At 45.2% G+C, this 17,634-nt stretch overlaps 2 protein-coding genes across 2 annotated transcripts; both read left to right on the top strand.

The window, feature by feature from the left end:
• The first annotated feature begins 342 nt into the window (after positions 1–342).
• LOC142498149 (IgGFc-binding protein-like) lies at positions 343–16,817 on the top strand. The gene is made up of 7 exons (XM_075606657.1): positions 343–370; positions 1,127–1,177; positions 1,592–1,645; positions 13,662–13,715; positions 14,893–14,946; positions 15,356–16,582; positions 16,750–16,817. Exons 1-7 carry the CDS (start codon positions 343–345, stop codon positions 16,815–16,817), a joined length of 1,536 nt encoding a protein of 511 aa, XP_075462772.1.
• On the top strand, positions 3,957–13,548 carry LOC142496629 (IgGFc-binding protein-like). Its single transcript, XM_075603290.1, has 9 exons — positions 3,957–3,963; positions 4,139–4,192; positions 6,318–6,371; positions 6,776–8,002; positions 8,169–8,198; positions 8,609–8,653; positions 10,948–10,998; positions 11,385–11,438; positions 13,376–13,548. Exons 1-9 carry the CDS (start codon positions 3,957–3,959, stop codon positions 13,546–13,548), a joined length of 1,695 nt encoding a protein of 564 aa, XP_075459405.1.
• Positions 16,818–17,634: the final 817 nt, after the last annotated feature.

The following is a 17,634-nucleotide window of genomic DNA, read 5'->3' on the forward strand; positions in this document are numbered from 1 at the left end:
AGTGGAAAATCCATCCAGTTTCTAACATTAATGAGTTTGCGCATCTATGTATAATGCAGAATTCCTCATTACTTGCAACCAACGCTATTGGCCATGTGGACATGATGAACAATTAAATGTTTTTTTTTTTAACTGCTTAAGCATTCCCACTAAATCCTATGTAAATCCCATAGTTATATGATGTGATACATTACCATATGTTGTTATAGCATAGCAAGTATTTAATAACATCAACAATTAGACATATCCTTCATGACACTGAACCTTGTCATCTCGATCAGCGGTTTTATATAAGACAAATTATTACTGGGTTTCTTGCTTTTAGGAAAATGGATCATTCAAATGGGGCAACCATTGCAACCGAAAGAAAGTAAGTATTATAGTATATGTCTTATTCTGTATATACTGTGTGAACTAGATCTAAACTGTGTGTTTTTTTTAAAGTTTGTTGAATTTTAAGAGTTTAACAGAGAAGTAAAAATCTAAGACAGAAGATATGCAGGAGGCCTGGGAGAGGGGATGGATGATAAACAGACCGGGCAATAAATGGATGATGTATTAGGGGAGCTAAACCCCTTTAATATCAGCTCCGGGGGCCCCCGCAACCATAAACACTTACCTCTGTAGCAGTGCAGGTATCTATGCAGCAGAGAAACTGTGCGCCGAATATAATGGCGGCGTTTAAAGGTGCGCGTCACATGGGCTATTAGGAAGCCATAACGTTTCCGGCGCGGCTTCCTATTGGCCAGCGTGACCAGGACCGTTAAACTCCTCAGCGATACCTGCGGCACCTACGGAGGTAAGTATCTCTGGGAACAGTGAGTCTCTGGAGCTGAAATGAATGGTGTTCAGCTCCGGCGACCCCCGGCTTCTATCCTATAACAAAGAAAGAGGGGAAAAGATGGGCCGTAGCGCACGGTGTTTTGCTGCTTTAAATAAATATTGTTGAGACCTCGTGCTTGATCAGTGGAAGATGTATAAGACAGAGAGTAGAAAGGGAATGTCTGTATCATCGTCCTTTGTGGCAGCGATATGTTAGTGAGTAAGGGGATAGAGGATAACAAGGTGCGGCATAGGAAATGAATCAATCAGTTCTAACATGTTAACATATTCCCTGATGTTTCAGAAATAATAGTCATTGAAACGTTACCTGGTGGAAATGTTAAGAAGCCAAGTGGTGAGTACGTATGAAATACCTGTTAAGTATAAAACAGCATGGCACTCATCTTATTTCATTTATTCATTTTCTTACACATTTCTCTTATTTATTTAGTCAGAATCATTAGCTTCTAAACCTGGGGAAAAACAGAAGCAAATTTATCAAAGCAAAGAAATCCCAAAGCAGATTAGAAACCTGATTCCCTGTGTTTACACTACTGTAGTTGTGGCCCCAATTTGCAGCTGAGAGACTTTTATAAATACCCCCCCGTGTCCCATCTTGCATTGCATAACCTCGTGTTGTGTATGAGGGGTCTTAATGTAATTAAATGGTTGGGTGTTATGTACCTTGGAGCTATTTATATCTAACGTTTGTCACCTCGATCAGTGATTTTATACAAAGACAAATTATTTCTGTGTTTCTTGCTTTTAGGAGAATGGATCATACATAAGGGGCATCCAACAACTGCACCGAAACCGAATGAAAGTAAGTATTATAATATAGCTCTTATTCCGTATATACTGTGTGAACTAGATCTAAACCGTGTTTATTAAAAATTGTTGAATTTTAAGAGTTTAACAGAAATGTAAAAATCTAAGACAGAAGATATGTAGGAGGCCTGGGAGAGGGGATGGTGAGAAAGTTAGAGCATGAACCATATATCCATCAGCAGATACCATTCTTGTCAGAGCTAGATACTAAATACCAGTTTTTGCCCTATGTACGTTATCTGTGCACTCCCAGTAAAAGTGATACCATAAGCATTATAGCCAATGTCTTCCATGAAAAAACAAGTAACATACAGTACCAACAACAGGTAGAAAACCACTCAGTATTATATTACAATGCCATATTCTACATAGTATTGTAATATAATACTGAGTGTTGTTCTACCATGTCTGCTATATAAACACATCTGTAATGAGATGTTCTGCATGATAACTTCCTATATTGATTATGTTGCTTTAAGGCCCTAAAAATAGGACATCCGTAACATAACTGGAAACATAGTCAATAGAGGTTATTCATTAAGATGTGATAGTGCCGATCGGCGCACTATGGTATGGAAACTATGGTATGGAAACTCCAATAAAAGACAATGGGGGCTTCTGTGTGATACCCCCTGATCAGCCTTACAGGACCACAGACAGCTTTCCTGGGGCCAAGGACTACAGTTTCCCCTGGGCCCCCCTCCACAACCAACCCACCCCGTGTCGATGGCCTTGTGAGGCTTCCCCTCTATCTCACATCCCCATCTCTCCCCTCTCGCACCCACCTCTCTCTCCCACTCCCCCATCCCAGTGTTGTGGCCTTGCGAGACCCTCCCACCCTATATCTCTCCCACCCACCTCTCTCTTCACTACATCTCTCCCACCCACCTCTCTCTTCCCTCCCATGCCTCCAACTCTCTTCCTTTGCCCCCACCTCTCTCCCATACACATAACACTCCCCCTCCACATCACACACATAATACCCCCTCCTTCACATCAGACACATCCCCACCCTGCACATCCACACATCACCCCCTGCACATCACACACATCACCCCCCTGCACATCACACACATCACCCCCCTGCACTTCACACACAAACTTTATAAAATCCTGCCAATATTATTTATTTATTTATAAAATATTTTACCAGGAAGTAATACATTGAGAGTTACCTCTCGTTTTCAAGTATGTCCTGGGCACAGAGTAAAACAAATAGTACATGGTTACAAGTACAGTTACATAAATGAACAAGGTATACATTATATACAAGACATTGCGTGCACAGTTAAAGAAAATATATATTATGAGCGTATGAAACAGTTACAGACCAGGTTAAAGTGTGAGACAGCCTTAGATTTGAAAGAACTTAAGCTGGTGGTGGATATGAGAGTCTCTGGTAGGTTGTTCCAGTTTTGGGGTGCACGGAAGGAGAAGGAGGAACGTCCGGATACTTTGTTGAGCCTTGGCACCATGAATAGTCTTTTGGAGTCTGATCTCAGGTGATAGGTGCTGCATGTGGTAGGGGTGAGGAGCTTGTTCAGGTAGCTGGGTAGCTTGCCCAGAAAGTATTTGAGGGTGAGACAGGAAAGGTGAACTTTGCGCCTAGACTCTAGTGATGACCAATCTAGTTCTTTGAGCATTTCGCAGTGATGTGTGTTGTAGTTGCATTGGAGAACAAAATGACAAATTGAATTGTAGAGGGTGTCAAGTTTGCTAAGGTGGGTTTGAGGAGCCGAGCCATATACTATGTCTCCATAGTCAATAATTGGCATTAGCATCTGCTGTGCAATACGCTTTCTGACCAGGAGACTTAGGGAGGATTTGTTCCTGTAAAGTACCCCTAGTTTGGCATAGGTCTTGGTTGTCAGGGTATCAATGTGCATCCCGAATGTTAAGTGGAAGTCAAACCATAAGCCCAGGTATTTAAAACTAGGGACAGGTGTTAGGGTGGTGTTAGCGTTGGTTCTAATCAGGAGCTCAGTCACTGGAAGCTTTACAAATTTAGTCTTGGTCCCAAATACCATTGTTACAGTCTTGTCAGTGTTTAAAAACAGTTTGTTTTGGGAAATCCAGTTTTCGAAAATAAGCAGGATAAGCAGGAAATGCTACGCCTTTCACATGTCATAAATGACAACTGATTAATATTTTACCTACAACAGCCTTAATTGCCGGTGATTAATGGCACATTTAGCATTTTCTTGTCTTTTCCCATGTGTTTGAAACTCTGAAGTAGCCCCACTAATATACCCCATAACCAAGGCAAACTGTGGGGAACACTAGCAATAGCTCACAATGAAGTCATCATGTTCAGTACCAACACACAGATGTTTTTGCTGTTGCTCTGTGGAAAGTTAGTGTGTATACAACTGTACCCACCTGTGATCTAAATCAGCAGAACAATATAGCAAGGGGATAGCAGATAACAAGGCATATGAAATAAGAGTCCATCAGTTCTACCATTTTAACATATTCCTTCATATTTCAGAAATAATTGTCATTGAAACAACGTTACCTGGTGGAAAAAATAAGAAGCCAAATGGTGAGTATGTTTGAAATATCTGTATCGCGTACCCTGCAAATCACACACATCACACACATATAAATCCCACTGCACATCACACACATTACTCCCCCCTGCACATCACACACACATCGCTTCCCCTGCACATCACACACACATATCACACACACATATCACACACACATAAATCCCCCTGCACATCACACACATCACCCCCTGCACATCACATCCTGTCCCACTCCTGTTTATCACACACCTCCCCCCTGCACATGGCACACATCTCCACTCCTGCACATCACACACATCACCCCCTGCACATCCACACATCCCCCCTGCACATCACATACACCCCCCCCCCACATCACACACATCACCCCCTGCATATCACACACATCTCCCCCCTGCATATCACACACATCTCCCCCTTGCACATCACACAAACCCCCCTGCACATCACACACATCACCCCCTGCATATCACACACATCTCCCCCCTGCACATCACACAATCACCCCCTGCACATCACACACATCTCCCCCCTGCACATCACACAAACCCCCCTGCACATCACACACATCTCCCCCCTGCACATCACACACATCTCCCCCCTGCACATCACACACATTACTCCCCGTTCACATAATACATCACCCCCTGCATATCACATCCCCTCCCACCCATGCACATCGCACACCTCCGCCTTCACACCCCCATCCCCTGCACATCCAATCCCTTCCCATGCATGTCACATCTCCTCCCCTGCTCATCACATCCCCCGCGGAGCTTCACCTGCTCTGCACATCACATCCCCCCTGCACATCACATCAACTCCCCTTCACATCCCCTTCCTGCAGATCACATCACCTCTCACCCCTGCACATAACACACATCCCAACTGCACATCCCCCCCTCCCCTTCACATCACTTCTCCCCATCACATCCCCCCTACCCTGTACATCACAACCCCTCCCACCCAACACATCGCATCCCATCCCCTGCAAAACACATCCACTCCTGCACATCACATCCCCTGCCACTGCACATCACATCACCTCCCCCCTGCACATCACCTCCCCCCTGCACATCACCTCCCCCCTGCACATCACATCACCTCCCCCCTGCACATCACCTCCCCCCTACACATCACCTCCCCCCTGCACATCACATCACCTCCCCCCTGCACATCACATCACCTCCCCCCTGCACATCACCTCCCCCCTGCACATCACCTCCCCCCTTCACATCACCTCCCCCCCTGCACATCACATCACCTCCCCTCCTCCTGAACATCACATCCACTCATCACGCGCGCGCACATTCGGAGCCGCACAGTGCAGCCGCCAAACTTCCCGTGTGGGGGCGGGGGCTACATGGGAGGCTGTAACAGCATCAGAGAGAGGTCTGCTGCAGGGGGGGGGGGGGGGGGATCTGGGGCCTGGCAACTGGACACGTAGATGCCAACCCAGGCCAGAGGTCGGGTCCAACTCCAGCCGCCCAGGTCCCCCGCAGCCTCCGGGCCGGGGACGATTGTCCCAGCTCTTCCCCCTGTTGGCGGCTCTGAGCCCTATTGCAGCTTAATGACTAACGCCCGCTAAGTAATACTTCATTCCTGGTTCACTGTAGCAATACAAGGCAATCATTTCTAAGTGGTGCTAATACACGGGGCATCTTATTGCTCGTTGAAGTGATTTAGCTGGAAGGTAGCACCGCTTAGTACATCTGGACCAAACTTTATAAAAGCCTGCCAATAAGCAGGACATGCTACGCCTTTCACATGTGATAAATGATAATTGATAAATAATTTTTCTACAACAGCCTTAATTGCCAGTCATTAATGGCACATTTAGCATTTTCTTGTCTTTTCCCATGTGTTGTCGAAACTCTGAAGTAGCCCCACTAATATTCCCCATAACCAAGGCAAACTGTGGGGAACACCAGCAATAGCTCACAATGAAGTCATCATGTTCAGTACCAACACACAGATGTTTTTGCTGTTGCTCTGTGGAAAGTTAGTGTGTATACAACTGTACCCACCTGTGATCTAAATCAGCAGAACAATATAGCAATGTGATAGCAGATAACAAGGCATATGAAATAAGAGTCCATCAGTTCTACCATTTTAACATATTCCTTCATGTTTCAGAAATAATAATCACTGAAACAACGTTACCTGGTGGAAATATTAAGAAGCCAAGTGGTGAGTACGTATGAAATATCTGTTAAGTATAAAACAGCATGGCACTCATCTTATTTCATTTATCCATTTTCTTACACATTTCTCTTATTTATTTAGTCAGAATCCTTAGCTTCTAAACCTGGGGAAAAACAGAAGCAGATTTATCAAAGCAAAAAAATCCCAAAGCAGATTAGAAACCTGGTTCCCAGTGTTTACACTACTGTACTTGTGGCCCCAATTTGCAGCCGAAACACGTTTATAAATAACTCCCCGTGTCCCATCTTGCATTGCATAAACTCTTCTTGTGTATGAGGGGTCTTAATGTAATTAAATGGTTGGTGTTATGTACCTTGGAGCTATTTATATCTAACATTTTACTTAACAGAGGATGATGAAATTCTCATGCTGACTGTATTCTTTTTCAGGGCCTGGAGCAGTGACTCCCATGGGCAAAGAGTTTATCACAGTGTTTATGCAGAATCACAACCCCAAGGAGACTCCTCAACTGGAGCTTCTGGTTACCGGCTCCTCACCATCTACCTCGGTCTCTGTCACCATTAACAAATCTAACTTTAAGAAACACCTAAAGGTTGGGAAAGGGGAAACAGTGACAATTCCTATTGCAGAACCTGTAGAGATGCATGGGACTGGCAAATTTCCGCATTCCGTGGTGATTAAAGCTGATGCTGACATTGCAGTGGTTTCGCGTAACTATAAATATGCCAGTGCTGATACAAGTTTACTTTACCCAGTGCATCAGTTGGGAGTTCAGTATTATATAATTACCCCTCCGTGGGGACCTGAGTCCACATACAAAGAGTTCTCTGTGGTCGCATACGATAAGAGCACAACTGTTGATGTCTACCTAAAAGGAGCTGTAAATTTCCAAGGAAAGGTTTACCCAAAGGGTAGCAAGCTAACACTGACCCTGGAACCATTCCAAGCTGTCCAGTTTCAGAGCCCAGATGACCTTTCAGGCACTAAGGTGATTTCTCGACACCCTGTAGCAGTCCTGAGTGGGCACACCTGCTCTAAAAAGAATGGAGAATGTGACCACGTCTATGAACAGCTCTTACCTGTTGACAGCTGGGGAACCACATTCTTTGTGCCGCCCTTGTCCTTCCAGCCTAAGTCTGATGTTGTATTTGTTGTGGCTTCCCAAAACACACGTATTGATCACCAATCTGGGACAGAAAAAAGAACCAAAAATGTGAAAGCTGGAGAAGTGATCCAGATTGAAATTAAACAAACATCACCTCTATCCATCCACGCAAGTGACAAGATTCAGGTCATGTTTTATGGCACTGGTGGGACATTCAAAGATAAATCCTTTGACCCTTTCCTTACCAACGTACCTGACATTGAACAATTTTGTTTCACTTATGAACTTACTGGACAAGCCAAGTTTGAAACCAATCTGGCTATTATTTTAACCAAGACTTTGGCGGCACCAGGAATCACTTTTGATGGGAAAGCTCCAGGAGAAATTAAGTGGAAGGTATTCCCTGGATCAGAGTACTCTTGGGGAGAATATAGCTATGGTGGTGGCTTCAGCATCCACAAGATGCAGCACCTTACAGTACCGTTTGGACTTCTGAGCATTGGCTACTCTGAGCGCATTGGCTATGGATCTGTGGCACCTTGCATCAATGGTAAATTATCTGACTTTCTACCGTATTCATTTTCTTTTCCAATAACTCTGTTTTAATTTCTACCATTTTATTTCTATACAACTTTGTTGGCACCATTTTAAGAGTAAGACTTTGAGTTGGAATTTTAAAAATGTCATTTTATGAGTCTAATCCTTTTTTTTATTAGGTCCTAGAGCTCTGGGTTCATGGATAAATGGTAAGTCAAAATTGCACATGGTCCTTTGTGATGAGTGAATATGTGGAAGAATGTCCTGGGAGGAGAGATGTTGAGAAACGTGTAGTGGAAAATCCATCCAGTTTCTAACACCAATGAGTTGGCGCATCTATGTATAATGCAGAATTCATCATTACTTGCAACCAACGCTATTGGCCATTGGCCATGTGGACATGAACAATTAAATGCTTTTTTTAAACTGCTTAAGCATTCCCACTAAATCCTATGTAAATCCCATAGTTATAATATCATGTGATACATTACTATATGTTGTTATAGCATAGCAAGTATTTAATAACATCAACAATTAGACATATCCTTCATGACACTGAACCTTGTCATCTTGATCAGCAATTTTATACAAAGACAATTACTGGGTTTCTTGCTTTTAGGAAAATGGATCATACAAATGGGGCAACCATTGCAACCGAAAGAAAGTAAGTATTATAGTATATGTCTTATTCTGTATATTCTGTGTGAACTAGATCTAAACTGTGTGCTTTTTTTAAAAGTTTGTTGAATTTTAAGAGTTTAACAGAGACGTAGAAACCTAAGACAGAAGATATACAGGAGGCATGGGAGAGGGGATGGATGATAAACAGACCGGGCAATAAATGGATGAAAGGGATAGTGAGAAATGTTAGAGCATGAAGAACCATATATCCACTAGCAGCGTGAAGGGGGCACAGAGGGGGGTGAAATTAAACATGAACAAAATGCACAAAAAGGAGCACCCCTGAGATACCTGGGAGATGCTAATAGGATATCCAAAGTATATTATAATTAATCCTATTGGCATTTATCCCAGGTATCTCAGGTGTGCAGTTTGTGCACAGTGGTCTCTCCATGTCTTGTTTGAGGGTCATATATATATATATATATCCCGTGTCTCCCCCCCCCCACCCTACCTCACTTAGTGGCCAGTATCTGGGAAGGGAGCATGTTACCTTGCTGTTTGGTGCTTCACCTGTTGGTTTGCATGAGGTCTGAGCAGTCTGCAGGGTGTTAGGAGGCTTGGATACTTGGACAGGACTTGGATCACAGGACTCTGGTTTTTCATGGTGTTTCAGCGCCTCAAGTAGTGATGGCTCCTATAGTGTAGGCGTCAGCATCAACCACTATACACATACCCTCCCATCAGCCCAGGTACTGACACCATAGGCTGAAGTATAGTTGCAGCAGGATCTTTATTTTCAGACATCATTATACAGCTCTACAGCATAATTCTCCGCATACGCCACTCGATTTCTGGACGGTGTTTGCTTCCACTGCTCAAGCTCCTCGTTGTATTGACTGGCCATCCAATTGAACCTGCTTACCCCGCGATGGGGCAGTCTCACGGTTCCCACCATCTCCATCCCTCCTTCATCCTAGCCAGGGATCAGACAGGGACACACTTCCATCCACCTAATCTCTCCAGGAGGAGCAGAGGTGAACTCCTATATCTCCTCACTCAATGAAGAGCTGGGAGCAACTCCTATACATCCTCACTCCATGAGGAGCTGGGAGGAACTCAACTAATATTAGCCTACTCCCCGTAGAAACTTCCAGAAGGGGCGGGCTCATGGACTGTACCCACCTACTAGGGACTGTACACAAGCCATGAGTCACCACAGACCTTCCTTCACTATCTGGGGAAGCAGGAAGGGGGGTCAAGGGTCCACAGATTAACCTGCCAATGCCTGGATCTTAACAGGACTTACAAAATAGATACACTGGGTAGAGAGGAACAGGTACAGCTGGGACATACACTGTTATATATAAAACAGTGTATATATATAACATTGTATGTCCCAGCTGTACCTGTTCCTCTCTACCCAGTGTATCTGTTTTGTAAGTCTTGTTAAGGGACTCTAATTCATTAGTGGTAATGTCTGTTATAACAACACAAGGTTGAAAACAGCACTTAACACTGCGATAGTGAGCTTTGGCAACGCGACGTTGTGGTGTCATGTGACGTCACATATGCCATTTGACGCTGTCATGGTGATGCGTCATCAAGAGAGCAGGTAAGAGACACAGAGGCCCTGCGCTTTCCCCCTGCAATCAATCTGAATGTTTTGGAGATATGCGCGGGCCCTCTGTATACGCGGCGCTCCTCTTAAGAAATTGTGCGCCCGTGCACTACAGTACATGGTTTTTGTTGTAGAGTAGAAGCAGGGGGAATCCGGAGCTAAACTCCATTAATTTCAGCTCCGGGGGCCCCCGCAACCATAAACACTTACCTCTGCAGCAATGCAGGTATCTATGCAGCAGAGAAACTGTGTGCCGGACATAATGGCGGTGTTTAAAGGTGCGCGTCACATGGGCCATTAGGAAGCCATAACGTTTCCGGCGCGGCTTCCTATTGGCCAGCGTGACCAGGACCGTTAAACTCCTCAGCGATACCGGCAGCACCTACGGAGGTAAGTATCTCTGGGAACAGTGAGTCTCTGGAGCTGAAATGAATGGTGTTCAGCTCCGGCGACCCCCGGCTTCTATCCTATAACAAAGAAAGAGGGAAAAGATGGGCCGTAGCGCACGGTGTTTTGCTGCTTTAAATAAATATTGTTGAGACATCGTGCTTGATCAGTGGAAGATGTATAAGACAGAGAGTAGAAAGGGAATGTCTGTATCATCGTCCTTTGTGGCAGCGATATGTTAGTGAGTAAGGGGATAGAGGATAACAAGGTGCGGCATAGGAAATGAATCAATCAGTTCTAACATGTTAACATATTCCCTGATGTTTCAGAAATAATAGTCATTGAAACGTTACCTGGTGGAAATATTAAGAAGCCAAGTGGTGAGTACGTATGAAATACCTGTTAAGTATAAAACAGCATGGCACTCATCTTATTTCATTTATTCATTTTCTTCTATAACTGGGGAAAAATAGGAGCAGATTTATCAAAGCAAAAAAATAAAATCCCAAAGCAGATTAGAAACCTGGTTCCCTGTGTTTACACTACTGTAGTTGTGGCCCCAATTTGCAGCTGAGAGACGTTTATAAATAACCCCCCGTGTCCCATCTTGCATTGCATAACCTCGTGTTGTGTATTAGGGTTCTTAATGTAATTAAATGGTTGGGTGTTATGTACCTTGGAGCTATTTATATCTAACGTTTTACCTTGTCACCTCGATCAGCGATTTTATACAAAGACAAATTATTTCTGTGTTTCTTGCTTTTAGGAGAATGGATCATACAAAAGGGGCAACCAACAACAGCACCGAAACCGGAAGAAAGTAAGTATTATAATATAGCTCTTATTCCGTATATACTGTGTGAACTAGATCTAAACCGTGTTTATTAAAAATTGTTGAATTTTAAGAGTTTAACAGAGATGTAAAAATCTAAGACAGAAGATATGTAGGAGGCCTGGGAGAGGGGATAGTGAGAAAGTTACAGCATGAACCATATATCCATCAGCAGATACCATTCTTGTCAGAGTTAGATACTAAATACCAGTTTTTGCCCTATGTACGTTATCTGTGCACTCCCAGTAAAAGTGATACCATAAGCATTATAGCCAATGTCTTCCATGAAAAAACAAGTAACATACAGTACCAACAACAGGTAGAAAACCACTCAGTATTATATTACAATGCTATATTCTACATGGTATTGTAATATAATACTGAGTGTTGTTCCTCCATGTCTGCTATATAAACACATCTGTAATGAGATGTTCTGCATGATAACTTCCTATATTGATTATGTTGCTTTAAAAAAAAAATAGGACATCCATAACATAACTGGAAAACATAGTCAATAGAGGTTATTCATTAAGATGCGATAGTGCCGATCGGTGCACTATGGTACGGAAACTATGGTATGGAAACTCCAATAAAAGACAATGGGGGCTTCTGTGCGATACCCCCTGATCAGCCTTATCAGGACCACAGACAGCTTTCCTGGGGCCAAGGACTACAGTTTCCCCTGGGCCCCCCTCCACAACCAACCCACCCCCAGTGTCGATGGCCTTGTGAGGCTCCCCCTCTATCTCACACCCCCATCTCTCCCCTCTCGCACCCACCTCTCTCTCCCACTCCCCCACCCAAGTGTCGTAGCCTTGCGAGACCTTCCCGCCCTATATCTCTCCCACCCACCTCTCTCTTCCCTACATCCCTCTCCAATGCCTCCAACTCTCTTCCCTTTGCCCCCACCTCTCAACCATACACATAACACTCCCCCTCCACATCACACACATCCCCCCCTGCACACCACATCACCTCCCCCCCCCTGCACACCACATCACCTCCCCCCCCTGCACACCACATCACCTCCCCCCCTGCACACCACATCATCCCCCCCCCCCCTGCACACCACATCACCTCCCCCCCCCCTGCACACCACATCACCCCCCCCCCTGCACACCACATCACCTCCCCCCCCTGCACACCACATCACCTCCCCCCCCCTGCACACCACATCACCTCCCCCCCCTGCACATCACATCACCTCCCCCCCCTTGCACATCACATCACCTCCCCCCCCTGCACACCACATCACCTCCCCCCCCCTACACATCACCTCCCCCCTACACATCACCTCCCCCCTGCACATCACCCCCCCCCTGCACATCACCTCCCCACCCCTGCACATCACCTCCCCCCCCCTGCACATCACCTCCCCCCCCCTTCACATCACCTCCCCCCTGCACATCACATCACCTCCCCTCCTCCTGAACATCACATCCACTCATCACGCGCGCGCACATTCGGAGCCGCGCAGTGCTGCCGCCAAACTTCTTGTGTGGGGGCGGTGCCTACATGGGAGGCTGCAACAGCATCAGAGAGAGGTCTGCTGCAGGGGGGGGAATCTGGGGCCTGGCAACCAGACACGTAGATGCCAACCCAGGCCAGAGGTCGGGTCCAACTGCAGTTTAATGACTAACGCCCGCTAAATAATACTTCATTCCTCATTCACTGTAGCAATACAAGGCAATCATTTCTAAGTGGTGCTAATACACGGGGCATCTTATTGCTCGTTGAAGTGATTTAGCTGGAAGGTAGCACCGCTTAGTACATCTGGACCAAACTTTATAAAATCCTGCCAATAAGCAGGACATGCTACGCCTTTCACATGTGATAAATGACAACTGATACATATCTTTTCTACAACAGCCTGAATTGCCGGTCATTAATGGCACATTTAGCATTTTCTTGTCTTTTCCCTTCAGCTGTGGAACTGTGTTGTAGCCCCACTAATATACCCCATAACCAAGGCAAACTGTGGGGAACACCAGCAATAGCTCACAATGAAGTCATCGTGTTCAGTACCAACACACAGATGTTTTTGCTGTTGCTCTGTGGAAAGTTAGTGTGTATACAACTGTACCCACCTGTGATCTAAATCAGCAGAACAATATAGCAATGTGATAGTGAGCAAGGGGATAGCAGATAACAAGGCATATGAAATAAGAGTCCATCAGTACTACCATTTTAACATATTCCTTCATATTTCAGAAATAAAAGTCTTTGAAACAACGTTACCTGGTGGAAAAAATAAGAAGCCAATTGGTGAGTATGTTTGAAATATCTGTATCGCGTCCCCTGCAAATCACACACATCACACACATATAAATCCCCCTGCAAATCACACACACATCACCCCCTGCACATCACACACACATCACACACACATAAATCCCCCTGCACATCACACACACATCACACACACATCACCTCCCTGCACATCACATCACCTCCCTGCACATCACATCACCTCCCCCCCTGCACACCACATCACATCACCCCCCTGCACATCACACACATTTCTCCCCCCTGCACATCACCTCCCCCCTGCACATCACATCACCTCCCCTCCTCCTGAACATCACATCCACTCATCACGCGCGCGCACATTCGGAGCCGCACAGTGCAGCCGCCGAACTTCTTGTGTGGGGGCGGGGCCTACATGGGAGGCTGTAACAGCATCAGAGAGAGGCCTGCTGCAGGGGGGGGGGGAATCTGGGGCCTGGCAACTGGACACGTAGATGCCAACCCAGGCCAGAGCTCGGGTCCAACTCCAGCCGCCCAGGTCCCCCGCAGCCTCCGGGCCGGGGACAACTGTCCCAGCTCTTCCCCCTGTTGGCGGCTCTGAGCCCTATTGCAGCTTAATGACTAACGCCCGCTAAGTAATACTTCATTCCTGGTTCACTGTAGCAATACAAGGCAATCATTTCTAAGTGTGGCTAATACACGGGGCATCTTATTGCTCGTTGAAGTGATTTAGCTGGAAGGTAGCACCGCTTAGTACATCTGGACCAAACTTTATAAAAGCCTGCCAATAAGCAGGACATGCTACGCCTTTCACATGTGATAAATGACAACTGATAAATATTTTTTCTACAACAGCCTTAATTGCCAGTCATTAATGGCACATTTAGCATTTTCTTGTCTTTCCCTTCTGCTGTGGATACTGAAGTAGCCCCACTAATATTCCCCATAACCCAGGCAAACTGTGGGGAACACCAGCAATAGCTCACAATGAAGTCATCATGTTCAGTACCAACACACAGATGTTTTTGCTGTTGCTCTGTGGAAAGTTAGTGTGTATACAACTGTACCCACCTGTGATCTAAATCAGCAGAACAATATAGCAATGTGATAGTGAGCAAGGGGATAGCAGATAACAAGGCATATGAAATAAGAGTCCATCAGTTCTACCATTTTAACATATTCCTTGATGTTTCAGAAATAATAATCACTGAAACAACGTTACCTGGTGGAAATATTAAGAAGCCAAGTGGTGAGTATGTTTGAAATACTGTGTATCTGTTAAGTATAAAACAGCATGGCACTCATCTTATTTCATTTATTCATTTTCTTACACATTTCTCTTATTTATTTAGTCAGAATTCTTAGCTTCTAAACCTGGGGAAAACAGAAGCAGATTTATCAAAGCAAAGAAAATCCCAAAGCAGATTAGAAACCTGGTTCCCTGTGTTTGCACTACTGTAGTTATGGCCCCAATTTGCAGCCGAGAGACTTTTATAAAAAAAACCATGTCTCATCTTGCATTGCATAAACTCTTCTTGTGTATGAGGGTTCTTAATGTAATTATATGGTTGGTGTTATGTACCTTGGAGCTATTTATATCTAACATTTTACTTAACAGAGGATGATGAAATTCTCATGCTGACTGTATTCTTTTTCAGGGCCTGGAGCAGTGACTCCCATGGGCAAAGAGTTTATCACAGTGTTTATGCAGAATCACAACCCCAAGGAGACTCCTCAACTGGAGCTTCTGGTTACCGGCAATTCACCATCCACCTCGGTCTCTGTCACCATTAACAAATTTAACTTTAAGAAACACCTAAAGGTTGGGAAAGGGGAAACAGTGACAATTCCTATTGCAGAACCTGTAGAGATGCACGGGACTGGCAAATTTCCGCATTCCGTGGTGATTAAAGCTGATGCTGACATTGCAGTGGTTTCGCGTAACTATAAATATGCCAGTGCTGATACAAGTTTACTTTACCCAGTGCATCAGTTGGGAGTTCAGTATTATATAATTACCCCTCCGTGGGGACCTGAGTCCACATACAAAGAGTTCTCTGTGGTCGCATACGATAAGAGCACAACTGTTGATGTCTACCTAAAAGGAGCTGTAAATTTCCAAGGAAAGGTTTACCCAAAGGGTAGCAAGCTAACACTGACCCTGGAACCATTCCAAGCTGTCCAGTTTCAGAGCCCAGATGACCTTTCAGGCACTAAGGTGATTTCTCGACATCCTGTAGCAGTCCTGAGTGGGCACACCTGCTCTAAAAAGAATGGAGAATGTGACCACGTCTATGAACAGCTCTTACCTGTTGACAGCTGGGGAACCACATTCTTTGTGCCACCCTTGTCCTTCCAGCCTAAGTCTGATGTTGTATTTGTTGTGGCTTCCCAAAACACACGCATTGATCACCAATCTGGGACAGATAAAAGAACCAAAAATGTGAAAGCTGGAGAAGTGATCCAGATTGAAATTAAACAAACATCACCTCTATCCATCCACGCAAGTGACAAGATTCAGGTCTTGTTTTATGGCACTGGTGGGACATTCAAAGATAAATCCTTTGACCCTTTCCTTACCAACGTACCTGACATTGAACAATTTTGTTTCACTTATGAACTTACTGGACAAGCCAAGTTTGAAACCAATCTGGCTATTATTTTAACCAAGACTTTGGCGGCACCAGGAATCACTTTTGATGGAAAAGCTCCAGGAGAAATTAAGTGGAAGGTATTCCCTGGATCAGAATACTCTTGGGGAGAATATAGCTATGGTGGTGGCTTCAGCATCCACAAGATGCAGCACCTTACAGTAGCGTTTGGACTTCTGAGCATTGGCTACTCTGAGCGCATTGGCTATGGATCTGTGGCACCTTGCATCAATGGTAAATTATCTGACTTTCTACCGTATTCATTTTCTGTTCCAATAACTCTGTTTTAATTTCTATCATTTTATTTCTATACAAACTTTGTTGGCACCATTTTAAGAGTAAGACTTTGAGTTGGAATTTTTAAAATGTAATTTTATGAATCTAATCCTTTTTTTTATTAGGTCCTAGAGCTCTGGGTTCATGGATAAATGGTAAGTCAAAATTGCACATGGTCCTTTGGGATGAGTGAATATGTGGAAGAATGTCCTGCGAGGAGAGATGTTGAGATACGTGTAGTGGAAAATCCATCCAGTTTCTAACACTAATGATTTGGGGGCTCTATATATAATGCAGAATTCCTCATTACTTGCAACCAACGCTATTGGCCATTGGCTATATGGACATGATGAACAATTAAATGTTTTTTTGAAGTGAAACTTCCTTAGTGGCACCTCATTCGTGATGGGGCAAAAAAGAATTGTGGAGACAGAAATGAAACGGATGTGACGTCAGTGCTGGCAGTTGAGGCCGGGCTGTGTTCTGGCTCAGCCCGACCCCAACACTGACATCACACCCGCTCCACAAATCAGATGCTCCTAATCGCTCCTAATCACCCCCCCCCCGAGCCCCACACACCCCACACACCGTGACATATGCGACGCTGCCATGCCGCGCAGCCTCTCTCCTCCCTACCTCCGCTTTCCTGCTGACATGCGGCGGCGGCGGCAGCCCTCAAAATTTAATTGGCAGCCGGTGATTCGCTGTCACGTAAGGTGTGTTAAGGGGTATTTAATTCCCCTCATCCGGCACGGGCTCTGTGGTGCTGCCCGCCGTGGAGTACGCTGCTCCGTGGTGGGATAGCTGAGGCCGAGGCTCCACCCCCTGCCCTGTCACTCCTGCTTTGGTAACGGGAGGAGGGGGGTAACGGGACCACGTGTCGCCGGGGGGGCTGGGAGTCCGCAGCTCCGTGTCCGAAGATCAGCCTGGGGTAGTGGGAGTCGGGAGGAGGGGGGTAGTGGGAGTCGGGAGGAGGGGGGTAGTGGGAGTCGGGAGGAGGGGGGGAGTCG

This window comes from Ascaphus truei, chromosome 6, assembly GCF_040206685.1.
Source record: "Ascaphus truei isolate aAscTru1 chromosome 6, aAscTru1.hap1, whole genome shotgun sequence".
In the NCBI taxonomy this organism is placed as follows: domain Eukaryota; kingdom Metazoa; phylum Chordata; class Amphibia; order Anura; family Ascaphidae; genus Ascaphus; species Ascaphus truei.

What these genes read in the sequence shown, in the direction of transcription:
- LOC142498149 (XM_075606657.1), top strand. Translation starts at nt 343, where the DNA reads ATGGGGCAACCATTGCAACCGAAAGAAA. An exon ending in TGCACCGAAACCGAATGAAA is followed by an intron (nt 1,646 to 13,661) that starts GTAAGTATTATA and finishes TTCATATTTCAG; the next exon opens with AAATAAAAGTCTTTGAAACA. An exon ending in AAAAAATAAGAAGCCAATTG is followed by an intron (nt 13,716 to 14,892) that starts GTGAGTATGTTT and finishes TTGATGTTTCAG; the next exon opens with AAATAATAATCACTGAAACA.
- LOC142496629 (XM_075603290.1), top strand. An exon ending in AAAAAATAAGAAGCCAAATG is followed by an intron (nt 4,193 to 6,317) that starts GTGAGTATGTTT and finishes TTCATGTTTCAG; the next exon opens with AAATAATAATCACTGAAACA. An exon ending in AAATATTAAGAAGCCAAGTG is followed by an intron (nt 6,372 to 6,775) that starts GTGAGTACGTAT and finishes ATTCTTTTTCAG; the next exon opens with GGCCTGGAGCAGTGACTCCC.